Source organism: Calypte anna, chromosome 9, assembly GCF_003957555.1.
Source record: "Calypte anna isolate BGI_N300 chromosome 9, bCalAnn1_v1.p, whole genome shotgun sequence".
Lineage (NCBI taxonomy): Eukaryota > Metazoa > Chordata > Aves > Apodiformes > Trochilidae > Calypte > Calypte anna.
Window position 1 is genome coordinate 17,342,878 of NC_044255.1, and position 24,513 is coordinate 17,367,390.

Consider the following 24,513-nt stretch of genomic DNA (forward strand, 5'->3'; position numbering starts at 1 on the left):
GCAGATGAGAGCACATGAATCAAATCTCGAACGTTTTGTCCTTCAAACTAGCAGTTTGCCTCCACTGAGTTTTATCAGCAAAGGTTCTATTTCCCCCGATCTCTCTGCCAAAAGTCTGGAGTAGACTGAGTAAGCTTTCCTGAGATAAAACTACTGTCGGGGCACTGAGATTTAACCCCTGCAACCTCTTTTTCTAGTAGAACTATGCTACTGCAGAAAAGGCTTCTCCTGTCGACAGCCACTTGGAAGCAACGGCTGCCAAAGGGGATAATAACCTCTAGCAGGAAAATCTTTAAAGTGTGGAAGTGGTCCCATGGGAAAATGCCTGTGAAACTGCCGCCCGGAGACTTCACCTTCCCCAGGTCTGCGTGGCTGCTCAGCAAAATGTCTTCTGCTGCCTTTGCAAATCCGTTCTGTAAAGCCCACAGGATTCTCCCATCCCACCTCTTTAAATTCATGCCTTTAGAGTGAGAATTCCCTCGGGGCTGCTCGTCTGTCTACCCACGGCAAACACCGTGAAAACACCTCTGCCAGCTCGGCGCGGCGGGAATGGGCTGCTACCCCGCGCTGAGCCCTCGCAAAACGTTTTACTCGAGGAAAAAAAAAACAAAAAACATAAGGAGATTTCCTGACAGAAAAGCGGACGCGGGATGACCGCGGGTCGGAGGGTATGGACCCCGGGTGTGTGTGTGGGGGGGGAGCCGGGCGGGATGCCGGGCGGTCCGCGCCTTAGGGCGGCGGGATCCGACCGCACCACAACCTCCCTCCTCCCACCCCGCCTCCTCTCTTCGTCTGAACCCCGCCGCTGGTCAGCAGCCACCCCCACCCCTCAGTAACAGAAGAGAGCCAGGAGCGGGGCTTTCCACCCCCTCCTCTCGCTTCCCTTCCCTGCCTCGGGACGAGGTCTCTCCCCGGTGCGGTGCCCCCCACCTCATCTGCGTGCGGTAACCAACGGCCGCTCGCGCCGCAGCCCCAACCGCCGCGCCCCGGCCGCTCCTCGCCGCTCCCGGAGGAATCCGGGAGCGGGACGGAGTCGTCGTCCCCCCGTGGGCAGGGGAGGCTACCGAGCCACCCCCAGTGAAGGCTCCCGCCCGCTCCGCCAAAACCGCGCAGCGCCGGCTCCCGGCGCGGGGGATGCGCCGCACTGCGCATGAGCGGGAGGCGGCGGAAGGGCCCGTGAGGAGCCGGGAGCTGCCACTGCTGCCGCCGAAGGAAGCCGTTGCCGCCGACGCCCTCAGCCTCTGCTTGAACCGGGAGGGAAGAGGCCTGCACAGCCCTCAACATGGTGAGTGTCCTCCCGGGTCGCCTCTTGGCCCGGCCCGGCTCTGCGCCTTGGTGCCGCTCAGCCGCGTCGGTGCCGCAGGGGCAGCTGGGGCCTAGTCCTGGCGGGTTGGGGTGTCCGGGAGCGTCTCGACGGGAGAGGCAAAGGCGCCGGTCCCCAGGGCCCCTCAGCCGGGGCGTGATGGCCTGGGACGGTGGACTTCTCGGCACTCCTACCAAGCAGGCAGCGCGGGGCCCGGGAAGGGCGGCGCGGTGTGCCGGGGCCGCTGGCCGCGGGGCGGGCAGGCAGGAGGCTGCTCCTGGGGAGGGGAGAGCGCCGGGGCCTAGGTGGGGGGCGCCGAGATCCTGAGAAGGCCGCCTGCCCGCCGGGCTCTGTCAGGCCTCCGCACCACGGGGAAGGTGCTCGCTTGCAACTCGTATGAAGGTTCAGGCACCTTTGTATGGGACAGGGGCAATAAAGGCGTTTTGGAGGGCATCTCGGTCTGTGCCCGGCATGGGACGATGAGCATCAGCGACTGGAGAGAGCACAGGGGGCTGCCAGAAACCAGGGGCTACTTGGGGTTCTTTGCACCATTTTGTGTAGCTCGGGGCCTATTGAGCCCTCTAACTTCTCTGGGAAAGTTGAATATATTGATCCTTCTTGAACTGGGATGATACTGGATAATTTCTGGGTAATTGTTTTGTGGTTTTGGTAAGGCTTTTATTCATGCAAGTGTTGTAAGGGAGGACCCATCTATCCTGCGTTTTCCCCATATTTTTTTCCTTATAGTGGAGGGACTCTCAAATCAACTTGACTTTCTCTCTTCCCTCTACAAGAGAAAAACCACAGCGGCTGGAACAAAATTTGCTATTTTTCTTTGCCTAAACAAAAGAAAAAAGACATTCTTTAGCTTTGAATAAGGAGGGCCCTTACTGGTCTCTTGAACAGTGTATATTCCACCCGAGGCAATGTATTTATAAGTCATACTTCTAGGCTTTGTTTGTATAAAAAAGTTATACAGCTTTAGCTGCACCTGTACAGTTTAAAGCAATACTTTTGTATAGCAGCTATATTTTCTTAGTAAGGGTGGAGGAGGGAGTCCAAGATCTACTGATGTACCCTTGTTAGTATAAAGATATCTTATACCTTTTAACACTGCTTGCTAGAGTAGAAGTTAATACTACTCTAGCAAGAGTACAATTAAGAGTAGATTATACAGAAACCACCCTTTTAACACTGCTTGCTAGAGTAGTATTAACTTCTACTCTAGCAAGCAGTGTTAAAAACCTATTAAAAAATTAAAATGTCACCTGTAACTGATGGAGTTCTCTTGCCATAAAAATTTAGTGGTACAGTATGTAGACTTCTAATAGACTTGTCACTATGTTACTAGTGTAAGCTTTTATTGAATAGTTGGACATAGATCTTCATGTGAGCATGTGAGGTTCTTTTTTTATGGGAGCTTAAAACTAAAGTCTGGGTAAAGTTCAGGCTGTAGAGGTGTCTTATTGTAATTCTTCAATTCTGGGACTGTGTCAAATAGCACTCATGCAGTAATGTTACACAACTTTTATGAAGAATTTTTTCTATAAAAATCACCTAGAGCTGTCTCACAGCATATCCAGCATAGTTATGCAGAATATACAGCTGATGTCTTGTGCTTACTTATTGGCTGGCATTGTGGTTAGAAGTTTCAATTGAACAGTACTATAGTAGGAGGCAATATAACAGAAATAGTGAGACACATTATTCTAATAATAACTTTTTGTGAGAAACAGCAGAATCCTATGTGCTTAGTGTTCTTGGAAATACTCAACCAAGGAATGAGAAGATAAATTCTGTGGAACAATGCTGTACTGGTAGATTTGTATTTATCAGATTGGAGGGAGTATCTGAATACTCTATTCATGGCCCCGAGCATAGTACTCTAGGTGCTATGCAAACAACTATTTTCTAGGTTATGCTTGTTGACTCCCAACACCCAGGTGAAAGGATGGTGTAGACACTGAAGTGGGACTAAATGATAGGCTGCAGCTTTTATAAGCAGTACGTGCAGGTATGAGTTGTTTCTAGCGCAGAGGCATAGGATGCTGTACCTGTACTTGCAGTATGTCACAATCCTCTGTTTAGTCAGGACAAAGGGAGACTTCTCCACAGAGATCTGAAATGTCCATCTGGAAGCATGAGATTCAACCTCCCATTTTTCTGCCTGTATATATTACTGCTCTGATGAGTCTGGTGGCTGTGGCAGGTTCCTGGGGCCAGGCTGCTTCTCCAGCACAGCGATGCTGTGGTATAGGCTCCTTCAGCAGGGCCCTGGCTCCTGCTCACCCACACAGCATTGCCAGTCAGAGAGCTTCTGGATCAGACTTGGCCTCACCAGTGTTTATATGTCCAGTGCTTGCAGGACGAAGGTTTTCTGCTTTCAAACGGTCTTTTTTTCCCCAATACCTGGAAGGGTGACCATTATAGCAGACTTTTAGGCTCACCATGGCCCTTTAGGTAACTTGAAAAGTGTTCTCTGTTCAGTACTCAGGTACACCATCATAGTGATGTTCCTTGGATTACTGATAGCAATCAGCCTCTCTTACCCACATTTTCGTTTGAACTGAGAAGCATCTGTAGGAGTGGTCTCCTTCACCTTATCTTTTGGTATATGACTGTTTCATCTCATTGTGAGGACGAGTAATGTGCCTCCGAATCAAAGAGAGAGCAGCAAGCTGTTCCTTAATACTCAGCCTACTTCTTCCCTGAGGAGCAGAGCTACCCATACTGTTCTGAATGATTTAATGTGTTTAGGACTATGTGTGATAATCAAGGCAAGTGTGTGAGTCTTCATATCTTTATCCAGAGCCAAATGGTAGCCTTGTCTCTATTTACATTATGTATTACAATATCCAGTTTGTGTTGTCTGAAGAATATTTCTATGCTGATAAATACATAATTTCTCATTGCAAACCTCAGGTGACAGGAAGTTGTAAAAATTGAGTATTAGAAGAATCTAATTTCTGACACTGTCTCTTGTAATGTTATTATACTTCATGACATTGTTATGTAGTGTTTAACTCAACAAGCTGTTCTGCAGGACTGTTTCGTATAGTGCATATTCGTGTATGTAGTATTTTGTTGATACTATATAGTTTTGGTTCTCCCATAGTAAAATTTGTATATTCTCGGCATTATGCTTAGGACAGAGTAATCTGAGTGCTAGACAAGATGGTGCATGATCTTGTTTCCTCTCCTAGCTTACCAGAGAACCCTTTGAACTTGCACTGTAAAACTACTTTTAACTAGAGCCATGAAAAAATTACGCAGGAATATCATCTACTCTTGAGAACAAGGTGTAAAATTTATTATGTAACTCTTGATATTTTACTCATGTTTTATGGTGCCAATGCAAATATAGAATATGAATGCAGCTTCTAATGGATGAACAGAGCTTGTGCCCTGGACCAGAGTTACGAAAATTTAAAAATTGACAGGTTTATTTTGCCTTTCAATTGGAAAATCCTGAATTTTTATGTTTCTTTCATCTCTCCGGTTAATATTAATTACCTTAACTCACTGTTACAACTACTGCATTTTTCTGAGTAGCTATATATGGGTCTTCTGTGAATTTTTTTCTGCCCATATGCAAGAACTACAGTGATTTTATCCACTAAAAGAACATTTGAGGTGTAAAAAGCAACTTTGATTTTATGTTGCTTGTGATTTTTTTTCCTTGGTTTTTATAGCTCAACAGACCTTTTAAATTTTCCAGGTTTGTTCTGTTTTATTGCAGACAAATGGATTTCACATCAGTTTGGAACAGAAGCTTAAAAATGTCCTGATGGTCTTAATTTGTTTGCCCTCTTTTCAAGGAACTGCTGTAGAAAATAAAATGTACTTAAAGGACATGTTTGTTTAGATTATACAGAAACTACCGCTATTTGATTGGGTTTGTCTTTAACCTGGATTTTTTTTGTTTGGGTTTTTTTGGTATTATACATGTATGACATCACAGTGGGTAGATTAAAATGTTTTTCAGTGTATTCACAGACTTCTGTTTTTGTTATTAATTTTTATTTTCTTATCAAAGAAAGAAAAATATTTATGATTTGCCTTTTAAACTTTTGCCATGTATTTTGTTGAATACAAGCATTAAGCTAGGTTATTTTTGGATGACTTGTACATTCCTTTAATGGATACAGCCCCAGATGGAGTGATTCAGACAGTAAGGGAGAAATACTCTCTTGACCATTAGTGTTGTGTAAAGACATGACAAAACTGTTCACTCATGGTTTGTAGGGTTATTACATGCACGAGCCCATTTTTCTGTATTTCAGCTGATGTCACTGGGGTCCTTTGAAAGTCCAAGGATGCTTCCCTCTTGCTATTGTATAAAAGCCTAAACTTTGTAGAGGTTGGTCCTGTTTTAGAAAAGGCTTTTACCTGTCACATGCATGAAAACATAACAGGCTTTTCTTTGAGGCCTGACTGAAATGAAAGCACAGGTGTCACATTGTTCAAATTCCTTTAGTTGGCAGGAATCAGGATCTTCTGTAAGCCGTAGCTGGGATGGGAAAGGTGGAAAGTAGTTACTCATTAAGGAGTAAGTGCAGGAATGCCTTCTATGGAGTCCATAAGGAATTTTTGGCAGGGATACCTCAAACTGATCATGCACTGCTTGTGTAGCTGGCAGCTGACCTTTAGCAAAGTCCAGGAACAGGGTTTTACCAGGTGGTGTGGGATGAAGGTTGTTACTCCCAAGATGCTGATGATCAGTGTGAAGAGCTTGTCTTTGAATCAGAGGTGATTAAAAATTGAGTGTAGAAGGTAAGGAAAAACAACTGTATAATACAGTCAGAGTTGACAGATCAGTTGTTGCATGCTTTTTTTTTTCTTTTTAATTCCTTCCCCACCCAGAGTGAGGAAGTTTACCCCTCTAGAAGGCAGGAGTTTTAGTCTAAGGCTAGGGGAAAACAAAGAAAGAAAAACTTTGGGGGAAAAAAGCCCCAAGTATTTAAAAAAAATTTAATCTTTCACTGACATACCTGATACTCATCACTGTCAAGAATGGGTTATTGAATTGGAATTGTCAAATTTGGTACTTGATAGAGAGGCAATTTTTCTTTTTAAAACTAATATTGTATCATCAGATATTCATTGGATTTAATTATTGCAGTTCCAAGAATCTCCGTTATGTAGTTTTTCAGTTAGAAAAGTAATTCTGTGTTTTAAAAGTAAGTGTCTTGTCTCTTACAACATCCTCATTATAAAAGATACCATACAAAATTACTAAATGCTTGAGGCTCTGAATTTTTCCTTTTACTCCAGGGGGTAAGACCTATCAGAAAATTTCTTCCGTTTGTTTTCTATTGGTTTTCATTTGTATATTTTAGCAAGAAAAATAAAATTCTGTCTTAATTAATGATGTTTTAAATGGATTGCATTACATTACAGCACAATCAATTGAAGTATTAGGTATTTGTTACCTGATGACTACAGGATTAGAGGTTATAGGGTGCTCTGGCTTCTGTATCAAACACTTAAAACAATAATAGTCTGTTAGAGCTCAGTTTCTAGAAATAGCCCTTGAAAGTGCAGAAGGCTTGGAACCTTTTCCTGCTTGAAGTGTGGGTTTTCAATGTGATGAAAGAAGAGCTATAATAGGATAATAAAAGCTCAGCAGTAATTTTATCTCTTGCTGTCCTGTAGTAGGCCCTCAAAGAGTTGTCCAGTCACTTAGGATGTGGAGTGCCTTGTCCATATTGGCGAACTTCTGCAGAAGCATTCATCAGATAGAAAGAGAAGGCTTTGGCAGTTCTTCACTAAAAATAAACTTGTATTAGACCAGTAAAATATAGTTACTCCATAAAAAGACTTTGGCTGAACAGTGTGATTTATTGCATCTTAATATATTACTGAATGCTATATGAATTAGAGTCACCAGCTTCTTGGCTCCCGGTAAATCAATGTTTTCTTTTTAAAAAAAAATTGATATTGTTACTATCCCTTTGGGGGCCCCCAAGCACAGGAGACCTCAGGTGCATATAAATATGTATATTTATCACTTAAATTTTGTCATAGAAGTGATTTAAACTGCCATTTTTTTATCTAATCAATTCCATTCTCCTTTTATGTGACTCTGTAGAAAACCAACTACATTTTGTGGTCTTGGACATCCATGTTGAAACCCTTGTAAATCTGTTCCTGGACTTTTTGTTGTGTCATTACTTTTAGAGTTTACCCTTGCAAGAGTAGGGCAGAAGAAAGCCTCTTGAGGTTATGCAGAATGCTTCCAGTTACAAGCCCTATGCATACTTATGTGTACATGTTAAGAAACCCAACATAAACCAAGCAACCAAGAAAAAGTGATTAAAGGCACCTGTTTTGTCAAAAAAGAGAAGAGAAAAGCAAAGGTCTTAAGTGTGACTGTGCCCTTTAATGCAGCTAAGTCTGTGGTGCTCAAGGAGTCTTGGCTGTATTGAACTGGTTTGAGGAAGCTGGTATTGTTAGAGAAAATTAGCCTTGGGATTGTTTCATCTGCAGTTGGGATTTCAATCAGTGTTTTAATATACCTAAGTTTATGGTGTGTTTCTAAAAAGTGGAACCAAAATTGACTCTTTGTTTTGGGAAGCCATTCCATGTGGCTTTGTCAGTGTAAATGATACTTGTGAGAGTTTGAGCTCAGTATTGTGAAGTGCTAAATGTCTGCTGTGGTACTTGAAGTTTGCTGAAGCTCTTAGCAGTGGGTCTTTGCCAGGACCTGATCTGAAAACTTGACCTTTATCTAGAACCACTTCTGAAAATCTGAGTTTCAGAAACATGTTTGTAGCAAATGATCCCAAGTGAGAAACTTAGCAGCAACACCTTGTAACTTTAAAAATAGTATAGCCTGACTGATACTACTCTCTTTAAGTCTGCAGTGTGTGCTAAAATTTTATTTTCAGCTAAGTGCTGTAGATACAGGGTTGGTTTTCTTTGCGGGAGATTATTTTTTTAAGGAACCTCGAATTAAAGGATATCTATCTAATAGATGATGTGGGCATCACTTTAAGCCAAATGTGGTACTTTTACTTTTTTTTAAAGATGTAACTCTGAAGCTGGTAACTTAACTACTCTTGCATACAATGGTGTTCGTGTTCACTGTCATCAAGCAGCAACTGATTTTGACTTCTAGAGCATATGAATTTGTGTTCAGAAACATTAGTTCAGTTTATTAATGATCATACAATTGGACAGTAATTATCCTTTGGAATGAAATGCTTGAGACCATACTGCTCCTGAGCAATTAGTTTTTTGGCTGAGGGTAGTTGATCACATCTAGAGACTTCTTATGGCCCTTCCTCCTTCCATACTCCCTGAGAGGAAGCAGTGCACTTGGAAATTACAATAGTCAACAGAACATAAAAGTTTTGGTTAGAATGCATGGTAAACTACAAATAAAACATTTGTGCCATGTAAGAAATCTAATCCTGACTTAAAAGTCAGAACTTCTATTTACCAAGTTGAAACTCGAGGACTCTTTTTGATTTGCACTTTAGAAGTGAATTTGTATTTAAATACAAGAGCTGTGTGATTGGTTTCTGCCTAGCAGCAGTTAATTTTGTATAACTTACACCACTGAAAATACTGAGTGTGTTTCTCCTCATAAAAAATATCCTTGGGAATCACTCTATGCTGATAAATTACTGGCAGCAAGTTCTCCATTCAGTTTTGTGCTAGAGCAAAGAAGATTTCTCTTGGTCTGGGCAGGAGGCCTGAAATTCCAGAGCTCTCTCCTTGGCTACTCACTCGCCCACCTGCCTCTGGCAAAGTTAACTTACCCCCCTTTTTCTTTTTCTTAGCTTCAGTTGCTGCACCTGTGAAATGAAGACAATGCCTCCTCGCAGTAATGTTTTGCAAGTTATGTTGAGCACCTTCAAAGTGGATTTTTTCTTGTGTGTTTGTTTGTTTGTTTGTTTAAAAAAAAAAAAAAAAGATAAGTCTAAAGTTACTTCGATGTGCAGCTCCCTGAAATGAATGACCCAGCCTAGTTCCTTGCTGCCACCAAGGGGGCACATCAAGAAATATTGGTCCTGCACTCGCTGGTGTTTCTATTAGTTCTATCAGCTGGGACTAAATGAATGGCAGCCTCTCTTGCAGTGCTGGTGAGCTGCTACAGAGACTTCTCTGTTGCATCTCTTGAGGAACTAATCTGTCAATATATTGGTAGCTATGGGCTTTATTTAGCCATCTCAGTTGCCCTTTTTTTGGTAGGTGTAGCGTTTTTCTGTTAAGAGGAGAATATTTTTGGTTTGGTTTTTTTAAAAATAATAAATTGGTTTAAAGAGAGAAGTTTCCATTCTTACAGGTGTATATGAATTGGCTATGCCCCCTTCACCTCTCTCTACAAATATGCATAAGAATACTCATTTTTTATTCCTGTGATTGCTTTGCCAGCATGAGTTTTGTAATGATTTTGACTCAAGTTTTGTTTCAATGTAAAATATGAACAATATAGGTAAGTTTAAATTGAAAAAATCAAACCGTGGTTTGGGTGTCTGTAACTGCCCAGGCAGTTATAGAAAGTCTGAATTGCTTGTGAAAATTAAAAAAGAACTGATTAAAAAATATTAACAATGCTGATGTATTGCTTGATTATTTTTTTTTCTGTCCAGTATAATATTTCTAGTTACAGTATTGTCTATTTTTACCAGAGCAAGTTGAAATCATCACAGAAGGATAAAGTGCGTCAGTTTATGGTTTTCACACAATCTAGTGAAAAGACAGCAGTGAGTTGTTTGTCCCAAAATGACTGGAAGTTAGATGTTGCAACAGACAACTTTTTCCAAAATCCTGAACTTTATATACGAGAGAGTGTTAAAGGATCACTGGACAGAAAGAAGTTAGAACAACTATATAACAGATACAAAGGTAAGTACCTGACTTTTAAGGCTTATTTCTTATTTATATGTATGTGTTCTTACCTACAGTGTATCATTGCAGCTGTACTCTTGTGCTTGGAAATCTTAACTGATGCTTTCAAAAAAATTTTTTTTTGTATTACTAATAATAGAAGTTAGAAGGGCTTTCTATATATGTAGGCTTTCCCACCATGAGAATTTTATGTGGTTGTTTGTTGTAAGTACATATATACAAGATTAATGTCTAGAACTGGAATCATTCAGGACTCACTCCTGACAAAGTGAAAGGTTGCATACCAAGCATGGATTCCATCTTAATTTTTATTGATGTTCTGCATATTATGAGTTGCAATAAGAGCAGGAAGCAGTCTTTTTATCTGTTATATAACCACTGCTTAACTGATGGTATCTTACCGCAAATAGTGAAGTGGATTCAGTACAGTAGAAAAATTCGTGTTTTAGCACACTAAAAAAAAAAAAATTTAAAAATGCTGCATTTTCTGACAGTTTTCATATGGCTGCGTAATCCAAATACCATTTTCCTGAAGTCTTTGTTGGCTTGCATTAGTAGATCTTTGTTAGTGGACTTGAAATATGAGCATCTCACTTCCAGACCAGATGTTGATTCCTTCCTGTAAAGAGGAATGTGCTTGGCTGATGTGGAATTGGTAATGGGGCAATGTAACTTTCCTCTTGGAGGTCACCATGTCCAATCTCATGCATGCTGGTGATGCCAGGAAATGCATAAAACTGATGCTGACTTAATAGTTTATGGGCACTTTTGATAATTGAATCAGTACAGCTTGCAAATGGACACTGCAGAATTGTTTATAATGGCACACAGATCAACAGTCTTACCAAAGATGCCAATAATTAAGTGTGCTGGTGTGAAAGGACCATTGTTCTCTATGTGGAATGAGTCAGAGTATCATGCATATTATTAGGCAGAAAACAAATGTTTGGTGCTTTTGTGTCTCAATGAAAATAACATAATCTTCATTGTATGGCAAGCTTTACTGTAACAACTTTCTCAATTGTTAAAGCTTAAGCATTGAAAATGTCAGTTTTGTTTTAAAAATATTCACTTTTAAGGGTTGATCCCAAAAATGGCTTCTTTAAAATGTTTACTTGTGTTGACTAAATTAGCTTTTTCAAAAATCTAGGCTTTTTTTATACTTCCTTTTATATTCCAAAGATCCTCAAGATGAAAATAAAATTGGTATAGATGGTATACAGCAGTTTTGTGATGATCTAGCACTCGACCCAGCCAGCATTACTGTGCTCATCATTGCATGGAAATTCCGAGCTGCAACACAGTGTGAATTTTCAAAGCTGGAATTCATGGATGGCATGACTGAGCTAGGGTAAGTGTACAGTAACTGTTAGACACTGACATTGTAATCCTGTGTCAGAAGCTGGACCATTAAGGTGGAACAGCTCTGCTTTGGGGGTTCACAGTCACATACTTTCAGAACTCAGAGGCTTTTTGGAGTCCAGCATCACTTGTCTGTCTCTGTAAAAAGCCATCTGCTGTTTTATGTGTTGGATGCATGGTGACCACAAAAAGGGAGGCATCTTCCTGTGCTGCTTGCGTTGGTTGTGTGAGTATTTTTTAGTTGCCATAGAGTTTCTCAGGTAGGTAAAGCAAGGGTGTTGGTCTACAGTGTAGCACACCTGGGTTTTCTCTGCTTTTTGAAAATGTAGTAGTCTTTATCACCTTTTTCCAAAAACCTTAATACATTATGGAATCAGATGTGTTCTCTAGTATGTGCAAGTGACAATGTGAAGAAATACAGCAACTTAATTTCTTTGTTACAGGTGCAGACTAGTTAAAGGCTTCCTCAATTTAGTGTTGATAGTCATGTTGTATTCCACAAAAATTGCATAAATTTTTGCTTAACTTATATTCTGTAGCAAAATTAGTAATACACAAACATGCTTTTTAAAATGCAGATGTGACAGCATAGAAAAACTGAAGGCCCAGATTCCTAAAATGGAACAAGAATTAAAAGAGCCTGGAAGATTTAAGGATTTTTATCAGTTTACTTTCAACTTTGCAAAGAATCCAGGACAGAAAGGTTTAGGTATGTATTCGTAATTATAAACATTTGTTCATAAATATGGGAAATGACTGATTAAAGCAGGAAGTGAAAATATTACAGTGATCCAGTAAGTCTAAAAGATAATCACCCTTGGGATAATATATGTCTCTCTGTGAAAGACAGATGCCAGTTTAAGGTGTTCAAATTGCTGGAAAATCAGCATCATTAGTACAGACTACAAAATTATATGAGAGGGTTTATTCTTTCACTAAGAATGCATGCAATTCCCAGTAAGAATAGTGGATTAAAGCATCTTGCATTAAAGGCATAATTATACCACTTAAAATTTGCAACACATAACAGATTAATTGAATTTTCAATTTTAGGATAAATTCAAGCTGTAAAACTGATTTCCATGTAATTATATTCATACAGTCTTCTGTAACACCAAAAAAAATGTCTTGGCAAAATAGAATTGGAGTAGTATGATTAGATTTCTATATTATGGGCTTGATACATGTTGTGTGGTTGGTAACAGCTCCTACCTACAGCCTTTTTTCCCCCCCCCTTGGCTTAGTGAATGTGTTTACCTATTTATTTCTGAGCTCTTCTGCTGACTGTGGTTTTGATTAGTACAACAGGTGGAGTAGAAGAGTCACTCATTAAATAGAATTCTTTTTGGAAAAAAAATCCCAGACCAATGACAGAGCACCACAATTCTGATGGGAATAAATGAACAAACTTTAGATCTGCCTATTCCATACAGCAAAAATGGGGGAACAGAAATTTCCTTGGAGCAGCAATGTTAACCAACTAGAATGCTTATTTGTTTATATACAGTATAGTTGAGATATTGCCCATAAATGGTGTTTTCATGACTATCTAAATATTAACTTCTTAAGTTAACTGTTCTACTTTTGAGAAGAAATAAATACTGAAAGACCAGTTCTTCCTTGTCAGTTTGTGAATTTATTTTTCTCAGTAGTGAAAATGCCTTAAACTGCCACTGTTCAGCTATGGATTCATGTGCATGTGAAAAGATGAGTGTTGGCTGTGGCTTCTGGCGTAAAATGAATATTGAAAACTGAGTAAATAAGCAAAAGCTCCATGTTTTAGTTTCAGCTCTGTGTCATTCTTTAACATCCATCTGTATGCTGTTTCTTCTTTTCAATTGGATTGTTTCATTGTCTTTGAAGAACCTAAAGAGCACTTAAACTGCTTAAAAATATTTGTGCATGCAAATAGTCAGATCTGAATCCTGCCATAAGTGCATGGGATGATTCTTATTTTTTCTAGAAAATGGTATTTTTTTTTTAGGCTGCTGCAGCATGGAAAATGTGGACAGTGATTGAATTGTGAGAGGATAGAAGTAAGGTTATGGAGAGTGTGGATGTGGAGTCAGTTCTGCAATGTAAACAGTTGCAGGGTTTTTCTTTTTTATTTGGTATATATGTGGTATTATGTTATTTAATGGTAACATTTGTATGTTGTTTTTCACCTTAAGAGCTTTACAAAATCCTGAAAGGTGGTAAAAGTGAAATGACAAATCACTATTGTTTGTAATTACATGATCATTTTAGTTAAATTTTTTTCAAAGATTCAGAACAAAAGAACTGATTATGTAGGACTTTCCTCTTATTTTCTTTTCTAGATTTCTGTGGTATAAGGAAGTCTTGCATTCTTTTTCTGAATATTTTTCCCTAGTACTTTATGGAAATGAATCTTTTGCAGATCCAAGACAGAACAGACTTCAGTAAAAAATATGTACCAGGAAAACTAAGTCACTTGCTTTATTTCTCATTAATCTTAAAGATTCTTTATGAAATTTAACAGTAGCAAAGGCAAGCACAGTTTTCTCAGAGTCGTATAACATATATATAGTGTAAGATTTTTTTTATTTTTTAAGCCTGGGTCTGGAAGTCATGTAGAACAAAGCTTAAAATCTGGATGCTTACCAGTCCTTTTGATGCCAATAAAGACATGGTTCTAGGCATGAGTTTGTGATAGGGGAGAGTAATTCTGGAAACCCTGCAGCAAAAGAACACTGGGAGAAGTACAGTGCAGAAAGTAAGTGCTCCTAGTCAGGCAATTCATTTTGTAGTGTCTAAATAACTGCTTGTAGGAACTTGCAAATTGATTGTAATATATATTGGTCTCTAATCTTCCAAACATTGTGTAGTAGTTCAGGCACAGTTCTGGAAGTGCATTTCTTCTGCATAATTCCTTATTACCACAGTAAGTACTGTGGATGCCTTAAAAGTTCTTGTGGTATTTGCATATCAGTTGAGAATACCTCTTAGCTGATGCTTATCTCAAACAAAGCTTCTCCTGCATCTCTCTGGATAAAACTCAAAAATGGAGTGTGTATTTTGAGACTTTTATATTTGATCCATAAGGACTTTGTTATGGAAACCTAAAGTTGCATCTTTACATTCAAGTATTTTGATTTAATATATTTTCTGCTTAAAAATGTAGTTTATCCTAAGGTGTTCATGTCTTTCTGCTCTACATGTTTGGACTCGCATAATGAGTTTGTGGTTGCAGCATCCTGTAATCTGTTTTTCAAAGGCCTTTGCTTACCCACAAGAATAATCCCAAAACTGTTTGTGTCAGAATGCACAGTTTGTTTATAGTTTATGTTTATAAACCATTCAAAATACGCACTGGTTTGACCTTCCATTTTTTTATTCCTGCTATTAATGTATCACAAGTAAATAAAACTTTTTTTCTTTCCTTTTTTTTCTTTCCTTTTTTTTCTTTCCTTTTTTACTTTCTTTTTTTTTCTTTCTTTTCTTTTTCTTTCCTTTTTCTTTCCTTTTTTTCTTTCCTTTTTTTCTTTCCTTTTTTCTTTCCTTTTTTCTTTCCTTTTTTTCTTTCCTTTTTTTCTTTCCTTCTTTTTCTTTCCTTTTTTTTTCTTTCCTTTTTTTCTTTCCTTTTTTTCTTTCCTTTTTTTTCTTTTCCTTTTTTTTCTTTCCTTTTTTTCTTTCCTTTTTTTTCTTTCCTTTTTTTCTTTCCTTTTTTTTCTTTCCTTTTTTTCTTTCCTTTTTTCTTTCCTTTTTTTCTTTCCTTTTTTTCTTTCCTTTTTTTCTTTCCTTTTTTCTTTCCTTTTTTTCTTTCCTTTTTTTCTTTCCTTTTTTCTTTCCTTTTTTCTTTCCTTTTTTTTCTTTCCTTTTTTTTCTTTCCTTTTTTTCTTTCCTTTTTTTTCTTTCCTTTTTTTCTTTCTTTTTTTCTTTCCTTTTTTTTTTTCTTTCCTTTTTTTTCTTTCCTTTTTTTTTCTTTCCTTTTTTTTTCTTTCCTTTTTTTTTCTTTCCTTTTTTTTCTTTCCTTGAGAAACTGATCAGCTGAATCTGAAGTTTGTGTCTATTCATTTCTAGAAAGGCAGTAGTTTTAGTTGAAAGCTGAAGTGCATATTTTTGTATCTGAATCTTCTGCTAAAGAGCAATACACTCTTTACACTCACTGGTTATTTTCACATATAGCTGATTTACTGAAGAGTAGTGACTTTTTTTTTATACTATCCTCTGCTTCTCAAAACTCAAACATAGACTTTTGTCTGAAATTATACCCCTTTGCAGCTGCTGGAAAATTGTCCACAAATTTTATTTTTTACTTTGGTCAGAAAGCTTTATAATGTGAACATGCCCTTTGAGAAGATCTTATAATGTCAAAGATACTAAACAGTTCATAAACTCCCTCATCGTCATCTCTTTTCCCTCCAGCATTACAGACTTAGTGCTTTGTTTTGTTTGCTACTGAATTAACCTCTGAGAACCACCTCCTTGTTTTTTTAAATAGTTTGGACATCTGGGGGAAAGGAGAGGAGTGGTTGTCTCAGGTTTTTCCTTTTTCTTTTTTTTTTTTTTTTTTTTTTTTCCTTTTTCTTTTTGTTTTCTGCCTGAGGTACAATTGATCATGTCCCTCTTTTCTGTGCTCTCACAAGAGGATTGTTTCTTAAATAAGAGATTTGCTGGACAGCAGAATATACAAGAGCTTTTGTTAAAAAAGAGGTCACTTAAGTAGGTAGCCTCTTGGCGTTACTGTACGTACTTGGTGATGGATTCTGAGTTCAGTGAGATCACAGTTTGTAGCATTTTGTCCCACAGTGCAGAGGTCCTTGTTAATTCCTGACAGTGGAGATCATACTAGGTAAGGATTTAGAGCTCAGACATGTAAATTTTATTTACCAGCTAACATGTTATGCCACTTATAAACGTGAAATGCATGGCAGTTTAGCCTTTGGCAAATACCAGGGAGTTTAGGTTTTTTCTTTCCCCCTCCCGACGTGCTAGACAAACCAGACTTTTCTCTAACCTCTACGATATAACAGCACCCGCTGCTGACAGGAGCACACAGCTGCCTGACAGGCAGTAAATTGTTCCAGAACTGTCAGTTGGGGTTTCTCAGTCACCCTGAGAAACAGATTCAAAACAAGAAAGAATTTAGATGGAGTCTTTGTACAAGAGGAACCTCAAACCAACAAAAAAACCTTCCAAAAACCCAACTGAAAAAAGATCATCAACCACCTGCTTGTACAGTATCAAGATTTTCTTGAAAATGAAACCTGATTGCAGAAGGGAATGCTTGACAAAAGCCATGTTACAAAGACAGCACCTCTAACAAGTTGTCTCTAAAAATAATAAAAAGGTAGTTTTATATACATTGTATTTATGTAATAAGCACTTAAAACAGATCTTGGTACAAAATGATTCACGTTTTCCTTTCAAGTCAATAGAATTTCTAAGACAAAAATATTATACTGAATTGTAATTAAGGTATTGATAGGTAGCAAAAGGCATATGGAATATCCATGATTGTTTCGGGTATTTTATTTATTAATATGGACACTTTCCAGGTTTTCTGTATTCAAGTGGTAGTAGTAAAATATATGAAATATTTGTGTAATACTTTATGGTTGCCTTTTTGTAAAGGTTCCACGAGTATATTTGTATTATATTAATCTTTTTACCTTTGTGAATATTTTATTTATCTTCATTAGGTATATATGGTGATAATATATTTGAAATGTGTATTTCTAAAAATAATATATTTTAATATTGCAGATTTAGAAATGGCTATTGCCTACTGGAATTTAGTACTTAATGGAAGATTTAAATTTCTAGACTTGTGGAACAAATTTTTGTTGGTAAGTTTAAGTCTTTACATAAACTGTACTGCAATATTTTCAAATCTTAGAAGATAAATACATATAAACTATTGAATAGATGAAATGGACTGTTTTCACCCAGAATCCTGATATTGCATTTCATAGTGTGTACAAGAGAAATATATTTGGAGAATACAAATGTGTCCAAGACAGTAAAATTTGTGTACAAGGGTCTTCTGATTTATAGTTTTCAATATAAATTTTCTACTCCTCCAAACAGGAACATCATAAAAGATCAATTCCTAAGGATACCTGGAACCTTCTTCTAGACTTCAGTACAATGATAGCAGATGATATGTCTAACTATGATGAAGAAGGTAAACATTTCCATTGTCTTTCCTTAATTTCTAACTGCTGCATTTATTACTGTGTATCTGCTTTGGCAGAGCTGTGTAACAACAGCAGAATTAGAATATTGCTGGTGATCTAGAGTTCAGTGAGAGCTACTCTGTGTTGTTAGCATCTGTTTATTACTGCAGCTTTAAAAAAGAGATGTTGAAACTTTTTAGTATTTTCTTCTGTCTGAGCTTAAATACTAATTCTTTCTTATCGAGACAAACCCTGACGTTTGTCCACTTAAAAACCACAGATTCTCTGTCAGTGCTGTTCTTGGCATCTTCTGCTAAGTAATCTGTTCATTTACATTTCTTCCTTTGCTCCTCTGGTGATTACATTTCCTAGCTGAGGGCTTTATAAGTTTTGTTGCTTCACTTTATGTGAAGATTGGGCATGTAATATTAAAATGAAGCTGGCAACATGAAGAGAATGCTAAACATAGGTTATTTTCTACCAAATATGTTTCTTTTAAGCTTTTGTATTTACCTTTGCTCTTCCATCTGTAGCCAACAAGAGCTAGTTACCTTCATTCATTGGCAGCAGATCAGTTCAGTGAGTGGAGGAAACTCTAAACTTCTGATACTTCCACACCAGAGGGGAGCAATCTTCTGCAACTTTATTTAATAATTATGGACAGTTCTTATTCCCTTATAATTGAACAAAAAGGCTACTGCCCCCCCCAAATCAATGTGCTTTAGAAAGATTAGGGGCAGAAGGCTGGTTTTAGTGATTTTTGAATACAAATATTTTAAGGTGGGGAAAAAAAAAAACAACTCAGCCCACAATTATTTTTAACCTTAAAATGACCATCGTGCACATGACTGGAGACCTCTTGGATATGGCTGCCCACAATATGTAAAATATTGATGTGCATTTTAACTGCCTCTTGAAAAGGAATACAGAAGTATCAGTGTAATAGCAGCCTTCTACAGCTTCGTGCTGCACTGCTAGCTGCTGGAGTGCATGCTGCTGTTTTCTGGTATGGCTAAGGATGCTGATCCTACCAAACAGATGAACATTGCATTCCTGCAAAATCAAATTGTGAGCAGTAAATGCTGTAGCATGTTAAGATAGGCTGCTGCTTACAGCAGACTGCTTCATCCCATGCTCACCATTTTGTTCATGAAGTATGACTCTTGAAAGGGATTTGTATTAACTGGGTTTGAAGGAAGTAGAAATCTTTAGGCAGCTCTTAAGTATCAAACCAGAAAATCAAATTGCAATATTTTGCTTGAATTTATACCTAGTTAAGACTACGAAGCAAGTAATTTATTTACATCTGAAGCTTTAAAGAGAATGGCTTGTTCTTACATTCTGGTCTGTGTTTTTTTCTTTCAGGAGCATGGCCAGTTCTTATTGATGACTTTGTGGAATTTGCACGTCCTCAGATTGCTGGGACAAAAAGTACGACAGTGTAGCACTAAAGGACCCTTCTAGAGTGTACATAGTCTGTACAAATATCTGAAATGGAAAAATTGCACAGTCAATTTCTGCTGGCTGGACTGAACTGAAGATCAATCCTCACAATATGGCTGAGGGTTGAGACAAACCTTTAAAGATACATCTTGGACCATATCGTATTTCATTCTTCTACTGGTGGTTTGGGCTTTTCTTCTAGTCTGGACCACTCTTGCCCATTAAAATTCCAACATTGTGGATTTCATCATGGATTTTTTAATTTTTTTTTTTTTGGTGGACCACCCTAGTTTCATCTCCCATAAGTCCTAGAAGCTTTATAATTATTTTGAGGTTTCTGGTTTCATATAAAGCACAATGCTGGTCATCATCAGACAGCTGTTGTATGGCATCTGAATTATACAGATCAACATCAAAACACTTTTTAAAAGAATCCTTAAATATACACTTGGGGCTAGTTGCAAAGACTGTATTGATAGCACTTCCTGTAAGAGTGATATATTTAAGTGAACCGGGTCTGATTTCTTCATTTTTTCCTTTTTTTTTTTTTTTTTTTTTTTTTTTTTTTAAAAATACAAGTATCATCTAAGTAAGTGAGTTTGAGTATAACAATTAGAGAAATAACCAAGAAAACCCGAGGTTGTTGATACTGGTGTATCCAGGTGCCTATCTGAATGATTGGTTTGTGCATCAACTGACTGAGCACACAACTCCTGTGCACTTAAAGCACCCGTGTTTAATGTTCCAGTCAGCCTTCAGTGAGCAGCATTGAGATAAGCTGTGTGTGTCATGATAGAATCTAATATACTTTAGGTTATTCCTAAGAAATCGGATTTCGTTGCAGTTTTGAAATGCTTATCTGTCTGTCAAAGGTTTTTCATTTCTGTGGAAATCTAAAACTTGAATATACTGATTTTGTGTCTTAATGTTTGCTACACAATACAGTATTTTGGAATTTTTATGGTTGAGGTATGACGGATCAAATGGCCCCGTTGTACAAGAAGCTGGTGAGTTTGATGTGAATTTAAGTTTTGAAACCATTATACTGAGAAGTAAGTTAAATCTTTAAAACATAGGTACTGCCATTATGGATGACACCCATTTTTAAAATTATCTTGCTGAGTTTCCCTTAATTGACATATCACTGTGGTTGCCAAATACAGAAATTTAAGAGTAAAGCTTTCCCAAACAAGCACAGATCAGATATTAATTACTACACTGGCTTTGTTTGCTTAAATTATTTTGTTGATCCATCACTACTGCTTATTGTCTTACTGCATTTAACTAAATTGTTTGTTTCATTCAAAACCAGGTTTATCAGATGCAATTGTTCTTTAATATTACAAGAGCTCTTGAGCTGCTTTTGTTCTAAACATGGTGTTTTACTCCTCACTTGAGTTACTTGTGAAGAGATTTGATAAATACTGCTCTGGAAAACAGAGAACAGGAAGCTCCAGGAACAAAATAAAAAAAAAAGCAGTTAAAGATAAAGATCCAAGTCTGTGCTCCAAAAAGTCCTGTGATAAGGCTGAAATTATTTTTGAAATGAGCAATTGGCACTTGCACTAAACAGCAGAACATTTTTATGCAAATGCTAGAAGTATTTTAGGAAAAAAAAAAAAGCTATTAAACTGCTAAATTTGTTTAATTTGTATTCTCTGAAGTTGACCGTAAGGCTGGCTCCCCTTAGAGCAGTGCTCTTTTAGGAAAACTCAATTACACATTTATTTCAAGAATACAGTTCCACAAAAACATTGCAAACCTCCTCCAGCTACTGGAATTGGCTATGCCAGAAAACGTGTGTTTTGCTGCTTTCAGTATTTCCTTTCTCAATTTCGTGTAAATATAAATGGGGATTGAACTTATGTGGTGGGAGGGGAGGGTGGAAAAAAAGCTCCTCAAGGTATCTGCGCGTGCTCTTTTCTGTCTCGAGGGTTTTGGTACAGTTTCCGATGGAGTATTTCAAGTATGCTGTGTTTGGCGAGGAGAACTGACTTGCTTTTTATCCCAGTACAGACTTGTCCTTCAAAAAAAGTCTGAGCTTGGGGAGTGGCTTAATGCCGTGGTGTTTTAGAGAATATTCCTTTCAAATGCCAGATCCTTTCAACAAAATAGTGTTGTCACCAGCTTGGTACTACACGCTTATAATTACTGTGTAATTATAAAGAAATACATAAAACTTTGACTAATTATGTTGCAGAAAAGGGTTATTTGTGCTGTGATGGCATCTTAAAAGTTTTTCAAAATGAAGTTAAAAGTTTCTTTTAACTAGAGTTAAAAGAAACATTGATTTAACAGGGTGTTGTTCTAAGGAGAAAATGCCTGGTTTACAGGGAATATTTTGTATTGAAATGTGCTCGGTTGTGGTCATGTGTTTTTTTTTTTCTTTTACGTGTGTGGTTTTTCTTTTTTTTTTTTTTTTTTTAAGAATGCAGACAGTTGCTTACTTGGATGGCTTTAATTCGTAAGTGCTTATGTCTTCAATTTGATGATCTCCTCTTGAATGGATCAGTTTAATTTTGCCAAATGTCAAGGAAAAAAGTAAGATGGCGAACATAAAACATTTGTGACCTGTTTTTATACATAAAATATGTACAAAATTAGAAGTGCCCTGATATAAAACACTTAATCTTGAGATTATATTTAGTAAAAAAAAAAATCCATCATTTACATATCTCTGTAAGTTCAAATGTAACTTCTTACAATCCCTCTCATTACCAACAGAGGCAATAAAGCTCCAGTGAAATTGCCATGACTAAGTCTTCTCATGCATTGTTTCAAGTGTATTATTTGCAAGACTTACTTCAAGAATATGCTTTTAAGAAGGAAAAATAAGTTACTGAATACTTGACTTCTGCATAAAATACACTTTATTGGTAAGGGGTTTGGGGCTTTTTTGGTTTTGGGGTTGTTTTTTTTTGGAGGGGTGGGTGGGGAATCATTCAGGTGTTGCTGCACCATGTAGCTTACTGCTTGTTCTAAATGTTTAGAAGTACAAACAGGAGCTGAGGTTTTCCAGCTGTGCTGCATTGCCATGGTTTAGCATGTGAAGAAAGACACCACACACACACACACACACACACACGGTGCATTTGATTAAATATGGTTGAAGACTTAACCTGCATGGGTGACTTTTTTTTATTCATCGAGCTGTTGATAAGTAACTTATGACTTGCGTCAGAACTGTTTTGCAATGAACTTCCATATGGAGAAATCCTTATTTAACAAAGATACTATTCTTTTAAGAATGCATTTAATAAACTTCTTTTGTAATTCACACTGTATTTAAATATAACGTTGCCAGAAGCCTCTGTAGATTTTGTTCGAGTATGGTACTCAAGCTGTGGTTGGTTTTTGAGTGCATGGTGCTACTCAGAGCTCTCAGAGCAGACCCCACCATTAAGAAGGTGATCAGATTACACTGGTTAGCTATTGGAGATGGCCTTAGCTTTGTAAGGGTTAGGTGAGAGTTTCAGTGCCAGCGTGGGAGTAGCTGCATGAGTAAACACCAAGAGTTCTGCTTCTAACAGTTTAACCAGACATCTGCAGCTCAAATCCAAGTCTGAACATTTAAACTGCTACAAAACTCTTCCCTGCTTCTCAAAGTTCGTCCACCAAGTCCTCAATGTTGTAAAAGCTGCCCCACTGTAATGTGAATGTTTCACATGAAATTGGACTTGACCATCCAACCAGTTGTTTGTTGTTGGGGTTTTTTATTGTTTTTTTTGTTTGTGGGTTGTGATTTTTTTTTTGGGGGGGTGGTGAGTTTTTCTCACTGAAGGGTGTGCAGAGAGCTTTGCCAGGAGACTGCTGGGGAAACCGTGTCTTGCAGCCACCACCCAGAGCCCTTCCCTCATCTGGTAAGCTACCACCTTGTCATAGAAGGAGATCAGATTAGTCAGACAGGACCTGCCCTTCATCAACCTATGCTGACTGGCCACATTCACTGAGTTGTTCTTAATATATCCCATAATAGTAGTCAAGATGATCTGCTCCATCAGCTTCCCTGGTACTGATCAAACTAACAAAGAGCCCTGTAATTTCAGGATCATCCTTCTAACCCTTATATTGATGGGTGGGTATGTTGGCTGGTTTTCTTTCTAAGCTCAAGTGTGTGGCATCAGAGCAAAATTTCAAGCCCTCCTCTCTTGAAGACGTCAGAGGATAACTGGCAGGAGTCAGACTGGTAAACATGTTAATCAAATTGGGCATTGGAAGCTGCACAGAAGATTTGAGTTGATGCAGCTATAACCATCTAGGGGCAAAGACAAAAGTGGACAAACAAGATGGTTATGTTTGCTTTTGTAGAAAAAAAAAGGGGGGGAGGGGGGTGGAGGGACTAAAATCTCTGCTGGAATTCATCCCTGGGCACAAGTCATGGTGTGTACCCTGTGAGCTGGGTGAGCTGGAGAAACTTAGGCCAACTGAGTGACTGCATTCTGCTGCTGAAGGGACCTGACCCTGCCAGGCACTGAGGTCAGGCTGACGGGCCTGTAGTTTCCCGAGTCCTCTTTCCAGCCCTTTTTGTGGATTGGCGTGACATTCGCCAACTTCCAATCATCTGGGATGTCCCCAGTGAGCCAGGAAATAGCTAAACTAAGGTGGGATCTTTGTTGGTTTTTTTGGGGTGGTTTGGTTGGGTTTTTTTGGCTTTTTGTTTTCCTTCCCTCTTTCTGTTAGACTTCTGGCCAGGCAGAGAAAGCAGCAAGGCAAGCCCATTTGTGCTCATGTCAGTGATCCTTGTGCTTGGCATGCACACAGGAGGTGGTGTATGTGTGTGTGCCTGCTGGGAATGTATCTTCAACCTTGATCCCAGGCACACAGTGTCGTAAGCTTTACTTTTCTCTGACATACTGGCTTCTAAAAATATACATAATTGTCCTGGTTTGGGCCAGGGTAGAACTAATTTTCTGCCTTGTAATTTTGCTTTCAGCTAAGTCTCTCGTAAGTAGCTGTTCTTGCTGAAATTAACAGCCAGTTTCTCAGTCAGTGTCTGCTTCTAGGACTGATGATGCTCAGTGTTAATCATTACTGCTGGAGAATGGGCTGCTGAACACTGCTCAGTTCTGAGGAACATCTTGTTCCCTGGAAAGAGAAAGGGAGTAAAGGGCTCACACCTGCAACCCTCTCTTAGGTGGGAGTGGACAAGAGAGGTGGCCAAAACTGAGCAGAGGATTCCATCCCATACTCCATATAAAGTTGAGGGATTATGAAGGTCAAGCCCCTTCGCCTTCACCCTTCCTCACCTGCTCATTTGCTTTGGCATCCTGGGAGGATTCTGTCCCTTCCTCTGCCTGTGGTCCCCACCTGAATCTGTTCCTGCTTCCAGCTCCCAACTGCTGCTGACTCCAGGAGTCCAGCCAGGACTTCCCTGGTGTGAAAATTACGGGGGGAAAAGGGAGTATT

General features: G+C 38.5%; 1 protein-coding gene across 1 annotated transcript; it reads left to right on the forward strand.

Annotated features, from left to right (window-relative positions):
- Window positions 1-1,161: 1,161 nt before the first annotated feature.
- DCUN1D1 (defective in cullin neddylation 1 domain containing 1) lies at window positions 1,162-21,860 on the forward strand. The gene is made up of 7 exons (XM_030456441.1): window positions 1,162-1,285; window positions 9,945-10,159; window positions 11,345-11,513; window positions 12,103-12,233; window positions 17,252-17,334; window positions 17,576-17,672; window positions 19,030-21,860. Exons 2-7 carry the CDS (start codon window positions 9,985-9,987, stop codon window positions 19,107-19,109), a joined length of 735 nt encoding a protein of 244 aa, XP_030312301.1. The 5' UTR covers window positions 1,162-1,285; window positions 9,945-9,984; the 3' UTR covers window positions 19,110-21,860.
- The last annotated feature ends 2,653 nt before the right edge of the window (window positions 21,861-24,513 follow it).

What these genes read in the sequence shown, in the direction of transcription:
- DCUN1D1 (XM_030456441.1), top strand. Translation starts at nt 9,985, where the DNA reads ATGGTTTTCACACAATCTAGTGAAAAGACAGCAGTGAGTTGTTTGTCC. An exon ending in ACTATATAACAGATACAAAG is followed by an intron (nt 10,160 to 11,344) that starts GTAAGTACCTGA and finishes TATATTCCAAAG; the next exon opens with ATCCTCAAGATGAAAATAAA. An exon ending in TCCAGGACAGAAAGGTTTAG is followed by an intron (nt 12,234 to 17,251) that starts GTATGTATTCGT and finishes TTAATATTGCAG; the next exon opens with ATTTAGAAATGGCTATTGCC.